At 43.6% G+C, this 17795-nt stretch overlaps 1 protein-coding gene across 2 annotated transcripts in view; it reads left to right on the top strand.

Annotated features, from left to right (window-relative positions):
* The window catches only part of KIF4A (kinesin family member 4A), a 129113-nt gene extending 113553 nt beyond the window's left edge, over positions 1 to 15560 (top strand). For both annotated transcript variants that reach the window (XM_060086773.1, XM_060086774.1), the window contains exons 29-31: positions 12651 to 12767; positions 14396 to 14518; positions 14793 to 15560. In XM_060086773.1, coding sequence (XP_059942756.1) covers positions 12651 to 12767; positions 14396 to 14518; positions 14793 to 14996 — 444 coding nt within the window. In that variant the 3' untranslated portion in view covers positions 14997 to 15560. The remainder of the gene's footprint in view (positions 1 to 12650; positions 12768 to 14395; positions 14519 to 14792) is intronic.
* The last annotated feature ends 2235 nt before the right edge of the window (positions 15561 to 17795 follow it).

The raw sequence follows: 17795 nt of genomic DNA, 5'->3' as shown, positions 1-17795 counted from the left end.
CTAAGAGCTCATCCTTAGCCTCAGAGAGCTTATAATCTAATGGGAAAACAAGCCAAAGAAATAGGAACACATCACAGGACCTCAGCATACTCATCTCAGGGAGATGGACTGAGGGGCTTTTAAGAGTGACTGTAAAGCCAAACCAAATAGATATAGTTTATGAACATGCCATGAAAGAGACGACTCTTGCTTCATTATAAGACAGAAAGGGAAATACAGTCTTGGGAGCACCTGGGAAGCCATTTTCTGGCACAATGAATAGCATATTGCAAAGACTTGATAGTAGAGGTAGCAGGACACAGAGCTAGGACACTGAGAGAAAATGGGGCAGAACATGTCTGACTTTGATTCACTTACTCAGCAAACATTTATGCTCTCTACTGTGGTTGAAGTGGTAAGCATGAGCTGATTGTTGATGAAAAGGTCAGTAATAGGAAGCACAGGTGAGAAGTACACACAGAAACAAATGGTAGAGGACCTAAAACTCTGGGGAAGGAGTTTCCAAATGGCAAGCAAATATGGGTATACTTGTCCTTGAGGAAAGCTTATCATACACACACACACACACACACACACACACACACACAAGCATAGATATAATAGCACTGTTGCTGTTAGCTTAAAAAGGAAATATAGAAGTATAGCCAAAAATGCAAGTAAGTGATATTTGCTATCAATGATAAATCCTATCTCTAAAACACTGAGAGATGATTCTTTTCTAGGCTTTTCCCCTGATTTTATAACTTGAGAATATAACTGGGCTTTAAGGGGAGCAAGTTGACATACAATCTAGTTTCTCCCTTTTGGAGGCCTCAAAGTACATGGACTGCTCTTTGATCAGACTGCTTGTAGACACATCAGCTGTAGACCTTGATGCTTTGCATGAAGGCCATCCTGATTATTATTGTTTCAACCCAGCTGAAGCCGGCTGGTATGAATCACTAGGTATCTGCAAAGGAGACTGCAGCAGGTACCAAAATGATGACTTGTCCAAAGCTAATGCTGAAAAAACTAGTTTTCCTCATTCAGCCATATTTCCTATTTGTACTAAGGAGATGCGGAAGGATAGGCCATGTGCTGTAGTAAAGAAGTGATAGCTTAGAAGCCAGGTAAACATGAGTTGTAGTCTTGAGTTTGCCACTGTTTAGTTGGATGGCCTTAAGCAAGTCACTTAATCTCTCTGAACCTCAGATTCCTTATTTATGTAATAAAGGGATGAGGCTAGAATAGTGATATATAGGGTCCCTTCCAGCACTAATATCCTGAGTCAAAGTAACAGTCAAAGTTGTATAAATGGGTTTTGTTGTTGTTGTTTTTAATAAATGGGTTTTAATAATACTACCTTTATATGGGGTTATATGGTATCTGAGAAGTTAAAAGAAGGAATATATGCAAGAGCACCTTGTGAAGGATAAAATATCATGCAGGTATTGTTATTAAAGCACTGTAAGCATTTTTACAAATATTCCCATTTGTCCCCTTTGGCAGAAAAGAGGGAGGAGGTATTCTGGTCTCTAGTAATGGAAGAATGGAGATAGATAAACTTGGATGGAGTGACTTGTCCAAGGTCATGCCAAGTATTAAATATAAGACTAGAGACCAAGGCTCCTAATTCCTAGCCTGGTATCCTTTATGTTACAATTTTTACCAGATCTTATCATTCTGGATATAATATAACACTGAAATCAGTGCTAGAAGAATTATAGACTCTAAAGAAATAATTCTCAACCCTGGCTGCACGTTAGAATCCCCCAGGGAGCTTTTAAACACAGGTTGCCTGGGACCCCACCCCCAGATATTCTGATTTAATTGGTCTGAGGTGGGACCTGGCCTTTTTGAAAAGCTCCCCAGAGATTTCTTATATGCAGCCAGGGTTGAGAACCACCGGCTTAAAGGAACCCCAGAGGTCTTTCATCTCGACTTCCCACTTCTTTTATATAAAGAATCTCTCTATTATAGTGGTTCTCAGCTATGGTGTTGGGACATGCTGGTGGGTTGCTAGCAGTTGTGATACACACACACGTATACACACACACCCCACATACATCATATTTGAGATTTTGTCTGTGGCAAGATCTTGCTCCCTCTCTTATATTCTGATCTGCGTCCTGGTGTGAGAGAAAATAGGATGAAGCTAAAGCTAGTGCACATGGCATTCGTGTGAATACATCTGTCATGTACGTCATGACTGTTCTATAATAGCACTCCCAGGTGTTTATCTAGCCTCTGCTTGCTTGAAAACAAGCAATCTAGTAGGGGGAGGTTCACAGTCGTGAGACAGGGCAGCCCATTGTATTCCAAGTAGGTGTTGGAAAGTTGTTCCTTGTTGAGCTGTCCTATAAATCATCCCCATGAGTCCTGGCTATGTAAAGTCTAATTGTTCTTCCTTATGATAGCCCTTCAGATGCCACTCTTGTACTTTGGATAAAATAAAGACACATGGACAGGGTAATAGAGTGTTTTTGAGGCATATAATATAGATAAATGTGTAAATGGTCAGAGGACCATACCCAGCCTGTAACAATCAATGGATCAATGTCATCCTGGCGAGGTGTCTCTAGGACATGTCATAGAACTCTGTCTTTTGCTCTGTCTTATTCAAAGAAGCAAAGTTAGGGTTTTTTTTTTGTTATGTCCAGTGTTGGCAAAGGTGACTAAGGTGGGCATTCCTGTCTGTTGTTGTTAGGAGTATAGTTTGGCATACCTTTCTGGAAAGCAACTTGAAAATATGCATCAAAAGCCTTAAAAATGTTCCTATCCTTTGGCTCAATAATTATACACATAGGTATTTATGCTAAGGAAACAGTCATTGATATGTAAAAAGATTTATAAATCTTTTTTGAGCATCAAACTATGTATCAGGCACTGCTTCTAGGTGCTGAGGATGCAATAAACAAGACAGGTAAAATCCTTGGCCTCATGAAACTGAACACATTCTTGTGGAGAGAGACTTATAGTGACCATAAAAACAAATAAAATAAATTTAGATGATAAGAGATAAAAAGAAAATATAGTCAAATCATAGAGAATGATGGGGTAGGAAAAGAGTACTTTGGACGAGTGTTTGGGAGAGGCCTCTCTGAAGAGGAGATATTTAAGCTGAGATCTGAACAAAGTGAAGGAGCAAGTCAAGAAAAAAATCAGAACATTTCAGGAAAAGGAAAGAGTAAATGCAAAGGCCTCAGGGCAGGAATGAGCTTGGCTTATCAAGGAACAGCTGAAGAGGCCAGTGAGGCTGGAGGATACTGAGAAGTGGGAGAGTGCAGTACAAGGCCGGGTCAGAGGGGTAATCAGAGGCCTTGTCAATCATGGTAAGATTTGGATTGTATTTATGTACCAGGATATTTGCTGCAACATGATTTATAATGGCAAACAATTTCTTTCAGAACAATCTTAATATCTAACGTTAGGTGACTAGTTAAGTAAATTGACATTTCCACATGATGAAAGACTATATAGAATTGTTAAATATTAAAAATCATGGTTTTGATTTTCAGATTTTAAAAAGTACTATATATTATTCTCATAATGGGGGCGAGGGGGAAGATGTTTTAATGGTTTCTTTTACCCTCACAACTACACAACAATGGTGATGGTTGTCCATATGAAACAGACTCGAGGGCTTGAGTTTAACTGTAAATGCAATATGAATCCACAAAGATATGACAAGGGGAAAAAAGCTACTGTGATTTAGGACTCATTAGCAGAACTATGGAGTTCATAACAAGGGAGGTGTTTGTCTCAATCTGCTTCACAATGGTCACACCACATTTAGAAAGTTATGCTCATTTCTGGATGTCACAATTAAAGATGAACTTGGACAAATTGGTATCTAGCCAAGGTGGTGAGAATTCTTGGAAACCATGTCACGTGGTGAATCATTGAGGGAGCTAGGTATATTTAGCTTTGAGAGGATTTGGACAGAGTGGGACTGGGGATTGAAAACGATGCTCAAGGTTTGAACATATATGCTGTGAAAGTGGGGTTAAATTGATTCCATGTCATTCCAGATGGCAGAATTTGGTCCTGAGGTCAGAAGTTATATAGAAACTGTTATCATCTCAGGATAAATAGAGCATTGGATAATAAGACCAGGGATGTTTGAGTGGGGCTTCATACATCAAATCAGGCTTTAGATGGTCACTGAGGTCTCCTCTGACTCTAATCCATCATTCTGTGAGCTCTGTCACCTGTATTTGTTCCAAGCCAAACTATCCTCACTTTCTTCCACCATTTCTCTTACAACATCACTTCCTATAATGCTGGTCACCCGCCCCCTTTTTGTTTAATTCCTTTTTTTTTTTTTTTTTTTTTTCGGTACGCAGGCCTCTCACTGCTGTGGCCTCTCCCGTTGCGGAGCACAGGCTCCGGACGCGCAGGCTCAGCGGCCATGGCTCGCGGGCCTAGCCGCTCCGTGGCATGTGGGATATTCCTGGACCGGGGCACGAACCCATGTCCCCTGCATCGGCAGGCGGACTCTCAACCACTGCGCCACCAGGGAAGCCCCTAATTCCCTCTTTATGAAGCACATACACACAGTGGACTCCTGAATGTGTGCACAAGGAAACATACTTATTGATAAAATGGGCTTAATATATGGAAAGCACTTAACACTGCCTGGCACACAGTGATGTCAGCTATTACTACTGCAGCCTTGTTGTAAGTGTGAAATATGGCACTATGAGGAGTATGGGTAAATTGTGGCATACTCATAGTGTGAAAATGAATGGAACAGGAGCTACATGCATCGATGGATGATAAAATACCATTTATATAAAGTTTAAAAGTGTGTAAGATAATTCCTCATATATTTTAAATAAGAACTCATATGTGGTAAAAAGACATGCATGGGATAATAAGCACCTAATTCAAGAGACTGCCCCTGGGAGGGAGGGAGGCAAATGGGATCAGGAAAGCGTAGACAGGAGGCTTCAGTTCTATCTGTATTTTACTCATCAAGGGAGGGTTGGGGACATGAGTGGGGTTTTTTTCTTGTCTATGCTTTTTATATGCCTAAAAAAAATTATGGGGCCCTAAAATAGGATATATCATTTCAAATTGACTCTGACTGACCCAGAGTTTACTGAAACACTCTCCCTATGATTTCTGAACTCCAAATTTCTGCCTGACTGACTTGCTTTTGACAGCCATTTCACACTGTTGACTCATGAAGCTTGCTGACACCTCAAATCCATAGTCCCTTTTTGCACAAACTACTGTTTTTTTGGCTTTACCGCACAGCTTGTGGGATCTTTTATTTTTTTTTTTGAGATCTTTATTGGAGTATAGTTGCTTTACAATGGTTTGTTAGTTTCTGCTTTATAACAAAGTGAATCAGTTATACATATACATATGTCCCCATATCTCTTCCCTCTTGCGTCTCCCTCCCTCCCACCATCCCTATCCCACCCCTCTAGGTGGTCACAAAGCACCGAGCTGATCTCCCTGTGCTATGCGGCTGCTTCCCACTAGCTATGTATTTTATGTTTGGTAGTGTATATATGTCCATGCCACTCTCTCACTTCGTCCCAGCTTACCCTTCCTCCTCCCCGTATCCTCAAGTCCATTCTCTAGTAGGTCTGCGTCTTTATTCCTGTCTTGCCCCTAGGTTCTTCATGACCTTTTTTTTTTTTTTTTAGATTCCATATGTATGTGTTAGCATATGGTATTTGTTTTTCTCTTTCTGACTTACTTCACTCTGTATGACAGACCCTAGGTCCATCCACCTCATTACAAATAGCTCAATTTCATTTCTTTTTATGGCTGAGTAATATTCCACTGTATATATGTGCCACATCTTCTTTATCCATTCATCCGATGATGGACACTTAGGTTGTTTCCATCTCCGGGCTATTGTAAATAGAGCTGCAATGAACATTGTGGTACATGACTCTTTTTGAATTATGGTTTTCTCAGGGTATATGCCCAGTAGTGGGATTGCTGGGTCATATGGTAGTTCTATTTGTAGTTTTTTAAGGAACCTCCATACTGTTCTCCATAGTGGCTGTACCAATTCACATTCCCACCAGCAGTGCAAGAGTGTTCCCTTTTCTCCACACCCTCTCCAGCATTTATTGTTTCTAGATTTCTTGATGCTGGCCATTCTGACTGGTGTGAGATGATATCTCATTGTAGTTTTGATTTGCATTTCTCTAATGATGAATGCTGTTGAGCATTCTTTCATGTGTTTGTTGGCAGTCTGTATATCTTCTTTGGAGAAATGCCTATTTATGTCTTCGGCCCATTTTCGGATTGGGTTGTTTGTTTTTTTGCTATTGAGCTGAATGAGCTGTTTATAAATTTTGGAGATTAATCCTTTGTCAGTTGCTTCATTTGCAAATATTTTCTCCCATTTTGAGGGTTGTCTTTTGGTCTTGTTAATGGTTTCCTTTGCTGTGCAAAAGCTTTGAAGTTTCATTAGGTCCCATTTGTTTATTTTTGTTTTTATTTCCATTTCTCTAGGAGGTGGGTCCAAAAGCATCTTGCTGTGATTTATGTCATAGAGTGTTCTGCCTATGTTTTCCTCTAAGAGTTTGATAGTTTCTGGCCTTACATTGAGGTCTTTAATCCATTTTGAGCTTATTTTTGTGTATGGTGTTAGGGAATGATCTAATCTCATACTTTTACACATCCCTGTCCAGTTTTCCCAGCACTACTTATTGAAGAGGCTGTCCTTTCTCCACTGTACATTCCTGCCTCCTTTATCAAAGATAAGGTGACCATATGTGCGTCAGTTTATCTCTGGGCTTTCTATCCTGTTCCATTGATCTATGTTTCTGTTTTTGTGCCAGTACCATACTGTCTTGATTACTGTAGCTTTGTAGTATAGTCTGAAGTCAGGGAGCCTGATTCCTCCAGCTCTGTTTTTCTTTCTCAAGATTGCTTTGGCTATTCGGGGTCTTTTGTGTTTCCATGCAAATTGTGAAATTTTTTGTTCTAGTTCTCTGAAAAATGCCATTGGTAGCTTGATAGGGATTGCATTGAATCTGTAGATTGCTTTGGGTAGTAGAGTCATTTTCACAATGTTGATTCTTCCAATCCAAGAACATCGTATATCTCTCCATCTGTTTGTATCATCTTTAATTTCTTTCATCAGTGTCTTATAGTTTTCTGCATACAGGTCTTTTGTCTCCTTAGGTAGGTTTATTCCTAGGTATTTTATTCTTTTTGTTGCAATGGTAAATGAGAGTGTTTCCTTAATTTCTCTTTCAGATTTTTCATCATTAGTGCATAGGAATGCAAGAGATTTCTGTGCATTAATTTTGTATCCTGCTACTTTACCAAATTCATTGATTAGCTCCAGTAGTTTTCTGGTAGCATCTTTAGGATTCTCTATGTATAGTATCATGTCATCTGCAAACAGTGACAGCTTTACTTCCTCTTTTCCCATTTGGATTCCTTTTATTTCTTTTTTTTTTTTTTTGCGGTACGCGGGCCTCTCACTGTTGTGGTCTCTCCCGCTGCGGAGCACAGGCTCCGGACGCGCAGGCTCAGCAGCCATGGCTCACGGGCCCAGCCGCTCCGCGGTATGTGGGATCTTCCCGGACCTGAGCACGAACCCGTGTCCCCTGCATCGGCAGGCGGACTCTCAACCACTGCGCCACCAGGGAAGCCCTCCTTTTATTTCTGTTTCTTCTCTGATTGCTGTGACTAAAACTTCCAAAACTATGTTGAATAATAGTGGTGAGAGTGGGCAACCTTGTCTTGTTCCTGATCTTAGTGGAAATGGTTTCAGTTTTTCACCATTGAGGCCAATGTTGACTGTGGGTTTGTCATATATGGCCTTTATTATGTTGAGGAAAGTTCTCTCTATGCCTACTTTCTGCAGCATTTTTATCATAAATGGGTGTTGAATTTTGTCGAAAGCTTTCTCTGCGTCTATTGAGATGATCATATGGTTTTTCTCCTTCAATGTGTTAATATGGTGTATCACATTGATTGACTTGCATATATTGAAAAATGCTTGCATTCCTGGGATAAACCGCACTTGATCATGGTGTATGATCCTTTTAATGTGCTGTTGGATTCTGTTTGCTAGTATTTTGTTGAGGATTCTTGCATCTATGTTCATCAGTGATATTGGCCTGTAGTTTTCTTTGTGACATCTTTGTCTGGTTTTGGTATCAGGATGATGGTGGCCTCGTAGAATGACTTTGGGAGTGTTCCTCCCTCTGCTATATTTTGGAAGATTTTGAGAAGGATAGGTGTTAGCTCTTCTCTAAATGTTTGCTACAATTCGCCTGTGAAGCCATCTGGTCCTGGGCTTTTGTTTGTTGGAAGATTATTTATCACAGTTTCAATTTCAGTGCTTGTGATTGGTCTGTTCATATTCTCTGTTTTTTCCTGGTTAAGTCTCAGAAGGTTGTGCATTTCTAAGAATTTGTCCATTTCTTCCAGGTTGTCCATTTTATTGGTGTATAGTTGCTTGTAGTAATCTCTTCTGATCCTTTTTATTTCTGCTGGGTCAGTTGTTACTTCTCCTTTTTCATTTCTAATTCTATTGATTTGAGTCTTCTGCCTTTTTTTCTTGATGAGTCTGGCTAATGGTTTATCAGTTTTGTTTATCTTCTCAAAGAACCAGCTTTTAGTTTTACTGATCTTTGCTATCGTGTCCTTCATTTCTTTTTCATTTCGTTCTGATCTGATCTTTATGATTTCTTTCCTTCTGCTAGCTTTGGGTTTTTTTTGTTCTTCTTTCTCTAATTGCTTTAGGTGCAGGGTCAGGTTGTTTACTCGAGATGTTTCCTGTTTCTTAAGGTGGGATTGTATTGCTATAAACTTCCCTCTTAGAACTGCTGTTGCTGCATCCCATAGGTTTTGGGTCATCGTGTTTTCATTGTCATTTGTTTCTAGGTATTTTTTGATTTCCTCTTTGATTTCTTCACTGATCTCTTGGTTATTAAGTAGTGTATTGTTTAGCCTCCATGTGTCTGTATTTTTTACAGATCTTTTCCTGCAACTGACATCTAGTCTCATAGTGTTGTGGTCAGAAAAGATACTTGATACGATTTCAATTATCTTAAATCTACCAAGGCTTGATTTGTGACCCAAGATATGATCCATCCTGGAGAATGTTTCATGAGCACTTGAGAAGAATGTGTATTCTGTTGATTTTGGATGGAATGTCCTTTAAATATCAATTAAGTCCATCTTCTTTAATGTATGATTTAAAGCTTGTGTTTCCTTATTTATTTTCATTTTGGATGATCTGTCCATTGGTGAAAGTGGGGTGTTAAAATCCCCTACTATGATGGTATTACTGTCGATTTCCCCTTTTATGGCTGTTAGTATTTGCCTTATGTATTGAGGTGCTCCTTTGTTGGGTGCATAAATATTTACAATTGTTATATCTTCTTCTTGGATTGATCCCTTGATCATTATGTAGTGTCCTTCTTTGTCTCTTCTAATAGTCTTTATTTTAAAGTCTATTTTGTCTGATATGAGAATTGCTACTCCAGCTTTCTTTTGATTTCCCTTTGCATGGAATATCTTTTTCCATCCCCTCACTTTCAGTCTGTATGTGTCCCTAGGTCTGAAGGAGGTCTCTTGTAGACAGCATATACACGGGTCTTGTTTTTGTATCCATTCAGCCAGTCTGTGTCTTTTGGTTGGAGCATTTAATCCATTTACATTTAAGGTAATTATTGATATGTATGTTCCTATTACCATCTTCTTAATTGTTTTGGGTTTGTTATTGTAGGTCGTTTCCTTCTCTTGTGTTTCCTGCCTAGAGAAGTTCCTTTAGCATTTGTTGTAAAGCTAGTTGGGTGGTGCTGAATTCTCTTAGCTTTTGCTTGTCTGTAAAGGTTTTAATTTCTCTGTCAAATCTGAATGAGATCCTTGCTGGGTAGAGTAATCTTGGTTGTAGGTTTTTCTCCTTCATCACTTTAAATATGTCCTGCCACTCCCTTCTGGCTTGCAGAGTTTCTGCTGAGCGATCAGCTGTTAACCTTATGGGGATTCCCTTCGTGTTATTTGTTGGTTTTCCCTTGCTGCTTTTAATACTTTTCCTTTGTATTTAATTTTTTTTCTTTTTTTAAAAAGAAGTACTTTTTATTAATTAATTATTTTATTTATTTATTTTGGCTGCATTAGGTCTTCATTGCTGTGAGTGGGCTTTCTCTCGTTGTGGCGAGCAGGGGCTACTCTTCGTTGCAGTGCACGGGCCTCTTGTTTTGGTGGCTTCTTTTGCTGTGGAGCATGGGCTCTAGGCATGCAGGCTTCAGTAGTTGTGTCACGTGGGCTCAGTAGTTGTGGCTCACGGGCTTAGTTGCTCAGCGGCATGTGGGATCTTCCCAGAACAGGGCTAGAACCCATGTCCCCTGCATTGGCAGGCGGATTCTTAACCACTGCACCACCAGGGAAGCCCTGTATTTAATTTTTGATAGTTTGATTAATATGTGTCCTGGCGTGTTTCTCTTTGGATTTATCCTGTATGGAACTCTTTGTTCTTCCTGGACTTGATTAACTATTTCCTTTCCCATATTAGGGAAGTTTTCAACTATAATCTCTTGAAATATTTTCTCAGTCCCTTTCTTTTTCTTATCTTCTTCTGGGACCCCTATAATTCTAATGCTGGTGCGTTTAATGTTGTCCCAGAGGTCTCTGAGACTGTCCTCAGTTCTGTTCATTGTTTTTTCTTTATTCTGCTCTGCAGTAGTTATTTCCACTATTTTATCTTCCAGGTCACTTATCCGTTCTTCTGCCTCAGTTATTCTGCTATTGATCCTTCTAGAGAATTTTTAATTTCATTTATTGTGTTGGTCATCACTGTTTGTTTGCTCTTTAGTTCTTCTAGGTCCTTGTTAAATGTTTCTTGTATTTTCTCCATTCTATTTCCAAGATTTTGGATCATCTTTACTATCATTTTTCTGAATTCTTTTTCAGGTAGACTGCCTAATTCGTCTTTTTGCCTTGCTCCTTCATCTGCTGTGTGTTTCTCTCTCTTCTCATTTTGCTTAACTTACTGTGTTTGGGGTCTCCTTTTCGCAGGCTGCAGGTTCGTAGTTCCCGTTGTTTTTGGTGTCTGTCCCCAGTGGCTAAGGTTGGTTCAGTGGGTTGTGTAGGCTTCCTGGTGGAGGCGACTAGTGCTTGTTTTCTGGTGGATGAGGCTGAATCTTGTCTTTCTGGTGGGCAGGTCCACATCTGGTGGTGTGTTTTGGGATGTCTGTGGCCTTTTTATGATTTTAGGCAGCCTCTCTGCTAATGGGTGGAGTTGTGTTCCTGTCTTTCTAGTTGCTTGGCATAGGGTGTCCAGCACTGTAGCTTGCTGGTCATTGAGTGAAGCTGGGTGCTAGTGTTGAGTTGGAGATCTCTGGGAGATTTTTGCCATTTGGTATTACGTGGAGCTGCGAGGTCTCTTGTGGACCAGTGTCCTGAACTTGCCTCTCCCACCTCAGAGGCACAGCCCTGATGCCTGGCTGGAGCACCAAGAGCCTGTCATCCACACGGTCATGTGGCTATAGGTAGGAGGCCTCAGTTCCTTGCCACATGGATCTCTCCTTAGGGCTGCTTGAGTGTCCTCATGACATGGCAGCTGGCTTACCCCAGGATGAGTGATCTGGCCCTCGGTCCCCAGGACTGTCGTGGCTTCGGCTGCTGAGGCCCCTGTAGAGCCAGCAGCCTCAGTGAGGCCACCCTCCGCTTGGGCTCCGGGGCAGTTCAGTGACGGCGGAGGGAAGAGACCGTAAGCCAGGAGTTCCAGCTCTGTGGAAAGGCGGGCTCCATTCTTGCTTGTGGGATCTTAGTTCCCCGACCAGGGATTGAACCTGGGCCCTTGGACCATCGGCAGTGAAAGCTCCGGGTCCTAACACTGGACCGCCAGGGAATTCCCTGCACCAAACTACTTTTAAGCCAGATCTCCCCCCCCAACATTATATTTATATGGCTGATTTGGGGGGAACTTAATGCCAGACTTACATTTATCCCTGTTATAACTTTTCTGTCTACTTCCAGCCCATAATTCCAGCCAGTCAAAATATTTTTGAATTGTGATTCTATTATCTTACATATTCATCATCCTTCCAGCTTTGTGTCATTGTTACAGCTGATAAATATGCCTACCTTGTAGACTGGCTATGAGATTCAAATGAGATTTTTCATTTCTATATATGAAAGTACTCAGAAAACTGTAAAGTGCTATACAAATGTAAATGATTTTATTTCATATCATCAGTGATTTATTAAAATGTTGAATGATTAAACTGCTGAGGACAAAGCCCAGGCTGACACTAAACAAACTGTAGAAATGTGAGTTGGATGAAAGTACAGCTAGGTAGATCCAAAGATACTGAGCAATTATACTCAGTCCTTAAATATGCCTAATTCTACTCCCATTCACCTCATAGTTCTTCACTTTGGCCATAAAATCACCATGAGGATCTTTGTCAGTTACCCTTCATTATTATGGTATCCATCCAATCCATCTTTCAAGTACACTATCCCAAAAGTGTGGCATGACTTGTTCTTAGAAAACCTATGGGGGTTCTTAGTGATCATTGTTTCACTAAAGAAAGGACTGAGGAGATAGAAGCTTAGTAAAGTTGATGGTACTTTCCAGTTTTTCTAGAATGGCCTGAGAATGAAGGGAAGGTACTTCAAACCTAGTCTTCTGACTCAGTAATGTGTCTTTCTACAAACCTGCTTTGCAGTGTTCCTGCAAGGGCTGGTGTGGGAACAAGCAGTGTGGGTGCAGGAGACAGAAGTTGGACTGTGGCGCGGACTGCAGCTGTGACCCCACAAAGTGTAGGAACCGTCAGCAACGCAAGGTAGGATCGGTGCTATCGTCCCTCACCATCCTTTCAGATCTCCCAGCAGTTTCTGCCCTTTTCTTCTACCTTCCTTCCTGAAAGCCAGAGTCTCCTGCACAGCCCTTCCTACCCTTCTTCCCTCTGCAACCAGAAAAAGACATTTCGCTTCTCAGTCCTTCTTCCTTGCTGCTAGCCTGTCCACACAACCCCTTCAGAAGCCACAGCCTCTCCCAGGAGATTCCCAGATATGCAATTCCCCACCCCTAGCCTTGGCTGTGAAATTTCTGTACAGTGTCTAAGGCACAAGCAAGGAACAGCAGAGCAAGCATTTACAGGCATACAGCCGTGCAGGATCAAACTAGTCCAGAGGCTTAGCTGGAATTGTAAGGGCCACGTGCTGAGGTAGCAGCTTCCAGGAAGGAAGTTAATCCTCCTGACATCTTGAGACATTAGTTACTTAGACCTTCTCCATGGGAACCAGCTATTCCGTGGCTCTAGGAAAAGACCCACGGGAACTTGGTCTTTCTGATATTCACTGTTCTGAGCCAAGTTAACTGTAGCCGTTCTTATATTGCTCCCAGGGATAGCAAACTCAGGGAAACAAAATGTGTACTGAGGAGTGCAGCACCAAGCAGGTCAGATGCCCGAACTTGCCTTATGCCTACCTGTGCCCACGGCAAAAGCTCATTCCTACTGCTCTCTGTGTGATACACAGGAATGTTAACAAGACTAGTTCACCGTGCATTTCTTAACCATCTATATGGGCACAGTTTTGCCCTGGGTCTTCCATTAAAAAAACTTCTGAGGTAGGTAATCATTAGAGGACTAAAGTGGCAAGCTAGAGGTCAGGCTAAGAACTGTAGAAGTAGCATTGCAGAAGGACCTTCAGGATTCTCTGTGCCCATGCTTTTCTCAGTTTGGGTTCTAGAGTCTTATAGTGGCTCCATGGAAGTGCTTCCAGGCACAGCTTGTGCTTGTGGCTCAGCTCAGTTTGACCCGGTGCCAACCAAAGCAACTTCCTCTTTAGTTGTTTATATATCGAGTTTCCTCTTAGAATTTCAGTTGGAAAACCACTGATCTAGTCCAATACTGCCATTTTACAGAGAAGGAAACTAAGGCCCAGAGATAAGCTTAAGTGACTCGGTGTGATATTATACAGCTGGTCATGGCGGCTAAGATTAGACCTCAGGCTTCCTGACTCTTAATCCAGTTCAGTTTCCATGACAACAGGCTATAATTCTAATCCAAGCTCTACCACAGAGTCGCCTTGTTACCTAAGCAACTTCTCTCTCTTGGCCTCAGCTTCCTCTCTGAAAGGAAGACCAATACAGGCAACGCTCTGTAGAAATGCTAAAAAGTATATTGTAGATTGGGGAGGGGAGAGGATTAATCAAAGAAATGACCAGGGCTCAGCCTTGTTTTAAACCTTGCCTCATGATGTCTCCTGTGCCACTCTCCTACCCAGTCCTTTGCCTTCAGAGGCTACCTTTGAGCACTGTGATCTCCCCAAGCAGGGTCACCCTAAGACCTGCTTACACTGACTGATGAGGCCCTCAGAGCTGGTACCTCACTGGCTGAAGAGGAGCAGACTGATCGTGTAACCCTAGTAGGTGAATTTCTAATATCCTTGTCTGCTTGATTCTCAGGATAGCTTGGGCACTGTTGAGTGGACTCGGGATTCTGAAGGCTCCTTCAAACTGGAGGATCCCACAGAGGTGACCCCAGGATTGAGCTTCTTTAACCCTGTCTGTGCCACTCCCAACAGCAAGGTAGGTGGCCTAAAAGCCAGGTGTTTCCAAATGTATCAGCGTCCGTCTCTGCATTAGCGCTGACAGAGAGCTGTGGGAGAAAAGGAGGTAAAAGTACAATCAGCTTGCTGGGAACTGGGAACCGGGCATCTGCTAGAGTCTGGTTTTTTTCAACAGAGCTATTTGGGGGGTCACCTCATACCACTGGGAGTGTGCTAAACATCTGTAGTGGCTAGGCTGCATCAGCCTCTGTCCCTACCCCAGATCTAGTCATATAGCTCTCTGTCCTTCCTAGATCCTGAAAGACATGTGTGATGTGGAGCAGGTGCTATTAAACAACACGGCTCCAGGTGCCTCCTTCCTTGGCCTCCCAGAGTCAAAACATGCAGCACCAGAATCCCAAGAAAATAAAGCTCCAGGGAAGAAAAAGAAACGAGCTCTGGCCAACAATATCAGCTTCTTCTCTGGCTGCTCCCCCATTGAAGAAGAGGCCCACTGAAGTTGGACTCATCATATCCGCCCTGGTCTGGCTTGGGAGATGCCTTCAGGTTGCAGCCAAAAGGGTTTTTTTTTCATGATTCCTCTTGATTTCAGGTTTCTTGCTGTTGAAAAAAGGAACAGCATGTTACTGAAAAAGAGGGAACCTTTGTTGGATGTTGGCAACTTCGTGTCCAGCCCCCCAGCCCCTGACGACTACTCTCCTCTCCAGAAGGGTGCTAAGCTACCTGCTGAAGAGAGAACCAACTGACCTTCCTGATGACTCATGAGGAACCAGTCCTCAGTACAATCTAGCTCCCTCTTACTCATGAGCAGTTAGGGCTGTCTCCCAGTGGGAAGGAGGCCAAGGCTGTCTTATCTTTAGGTTGTCTCAGTTTCATGGCAGAGCCTAGCCTAGGTCGGAGGCCTGGCACAGATCTTCATGCCACCTCCAGAATGGCGCTGGGATCTTTCTTGTCTCTGGATTTCAAGTGTTTTAATAGTGCACTCATCGTCTTTCAAGTTGCTGAGGTAATTGAAATCTTTTTAAATGTTAATGTTAAGTAAATAAATAAATCTTAGTCCATCTGCTGTTTGGAAAGAGTCTTCTGTGCTAGAGGGAGAAATACAGTTTCAACCTGTGTTCCTCTGCCCCTGGGAACGCTATTAAGGAAAGTCAGTGCAAGGGCCCAAGCCCCCCACTGCCTTGTAGCAGCCCTCATCCCCTGAGGGGAGTATGGAGCAGCAACTCATGTGTCTTCATGTTGCTCTGTTATCTCAGGAGGTTAGAATAATGCTAGTAAGGCCAGTGGCCTGACCTTCACTGTAGAGGCTGCCTGACCTCCAGATCTAGGAGGAAGGAACCATACTTACCAAGCATCTCCATGTGCTTGCCGCAATTTTATTTGCTCCTCACAAAAAAGTTCAGGGTGAATAGGTCTCATTTTGCAGATGAGAAAACTGAGATACAAAGACGTTGAGTCACTTCACTAAAGTCACAAAGTTAACGAGTAATCGAGCTAGGACTTGAACCCAGGTCTGACACCAAAAGTTCTTAGCTGACTCTAGATCGGCAGTGATGGCCATTACTGACAGCCTGCGGCCTGATTTGGAGTCGCCTGGGCATGGGATCGTACTGCTGCCCAGCCCCCGGACAGCACTGCACTTACACCCTGCTTCCTCCTTTGAAAGGGAAGAGGATGGGCGTGGCTTACTCCTCACTCTGCATCTGGGTTCTTCATCTCTGCTTAAGGCGAAAAGGGAGCCAGCCCTGGCCCTGCAGGCTTCTCAGGAGTTCACAGGCCCTGAGCGTCATATCCGTGCATTCTGAATCCCAGCCCCCTGCCCCGAACAAAGCTCCCAAAGTACACCCCAGAATTTGGCACATGAAAGCCGAGACTCCTCCAGAATCCAACAGAGTCCAAGCAAAGGAAACTGAAGGACAACCTGCCTAGAGCGAAGCCTTTGGGACTAGGTGACCCTGCAGCCCTTTCTGGCCTCCTGCCAGCAAGCAGCCCTGCTTCTCTTTGCATTTTAATGCCGAGGGAGCAAGGGAGCCTTTGCCCTTGCCAACTAGAGCCTCTGGATACAATGGGAAGGCAGAGAAGGAGGGGGCAGGCTCTTGGCCTAAGAGAGCAGGTCTTCCTTCTCACTGTTCCAAATCCAGTGCGTTTGGGGGGAGGGGTAAATGAGCTTATCCCCAGAGAAGACATTCTTTCCCACCAACACTGCACTAGCCCCCAGGCATCGAGTCACTGTCTCAGCCAAAAGGTTGAGAGGGAAGGTCAATCAAGCCAGCCCCCAGTCCCTGGCCCACCCAGAGCCCTGTGCTTTAGCACTAAGCTGACTCTACGGCCTGCTGGCCATCCCTCCCCTTCTGATGGTGTGGTAAAAGTGCCTTTTATATGTGTTCATCTTCCAAAAGCCAGTGACCATACCACTATACACTCCTCAAATGATTCTTGGAAAGAGACGGTAGATGCCTTGGGGTCAAAGCAGCGAAAAAGATACAAATCTCAGCACATCTTGAATGAGCATCTCCTTTCTGGGGTGAGGGCGAAAGGGAAGGGCTGCTAGTACCACCCAGGCCCCATAAGGCCCACGGAGACCCCTGGTCCAGAAACTGGGTGAAACGAAGTGGCGTGCAAATCTGAGTTCCCTTCTAGATGCACCTTGCAGAAGCGGAAGCAAGATCCCAAGAGGGAAGGGAGGCTGATGAATTAAGGCTATCCTCCCAGGGAGCTTGAGACTGGATGCTAGACTTCCTCGCACACGTACACACCCCTTTCCAGGGGGCTGGCTGGGCCCCTTCTCCTCACTGCCAAGTTGCAAAGTTGTGTGGTCACCTCCCCCCAGCTTCCCGCCCGCCCGCGCCCTCAGCCCTCGCCTCCCTGAGCCGGGACAAAGCCCCAGCAGTGACTAAGAGAACAGGAGGAGGGACAGAGGGATGGGGAAAGCTGCACAAAGGAATTCCTCACCCCAAGCCCCCTGACCGGCAGCGAGTAAAGAAGCAGATCTGCTCGCCCTCCCACTGCCCCCCTCCCATCTTCCCACCCGACCAGGCACGGACACCACAGGCCACAGAGCAGCTGCAGGCCCTGGGAGAGGACCCGCACAGCCTCCTGTAGGTGGCAACAGTGCCACCTGTTTGACTGGTGGGGCTGAGCCTGGAAGAGGGAGGAGGCTGACAACTCGGAGAGGACCTGGGAAACAGTGCAGTGCACAGCAGAGGGCGGAGAGCAGAGCGGACCTGCTGCTGAGAAAAGGTGTGAGGGCTCGGGAAGGCTGGGGGCCACAGGCGGGAGTGGCAGGGCCAAGACCG

Source organism: Mesoplodon densirostris, chromosome X (assembly GCF_025265405.1).
Source record: "Mesoplodon densirostris isolate mMesDen1 chromosome X, mMesDen1 primary haplotype, whole genome shotgun sequence".
Taxonomy (NCBI): Eukaryota; Metazoa; Chordata; class Mammalia; order Artiodactyla; family Ziphiidae; genus Mesoplodon; species Mesoplodon densirostris.
Note: the sequence above shows the minus strand (reverse complement) of the source record. Positions and strands in the feature narration are given on the sequence as shown.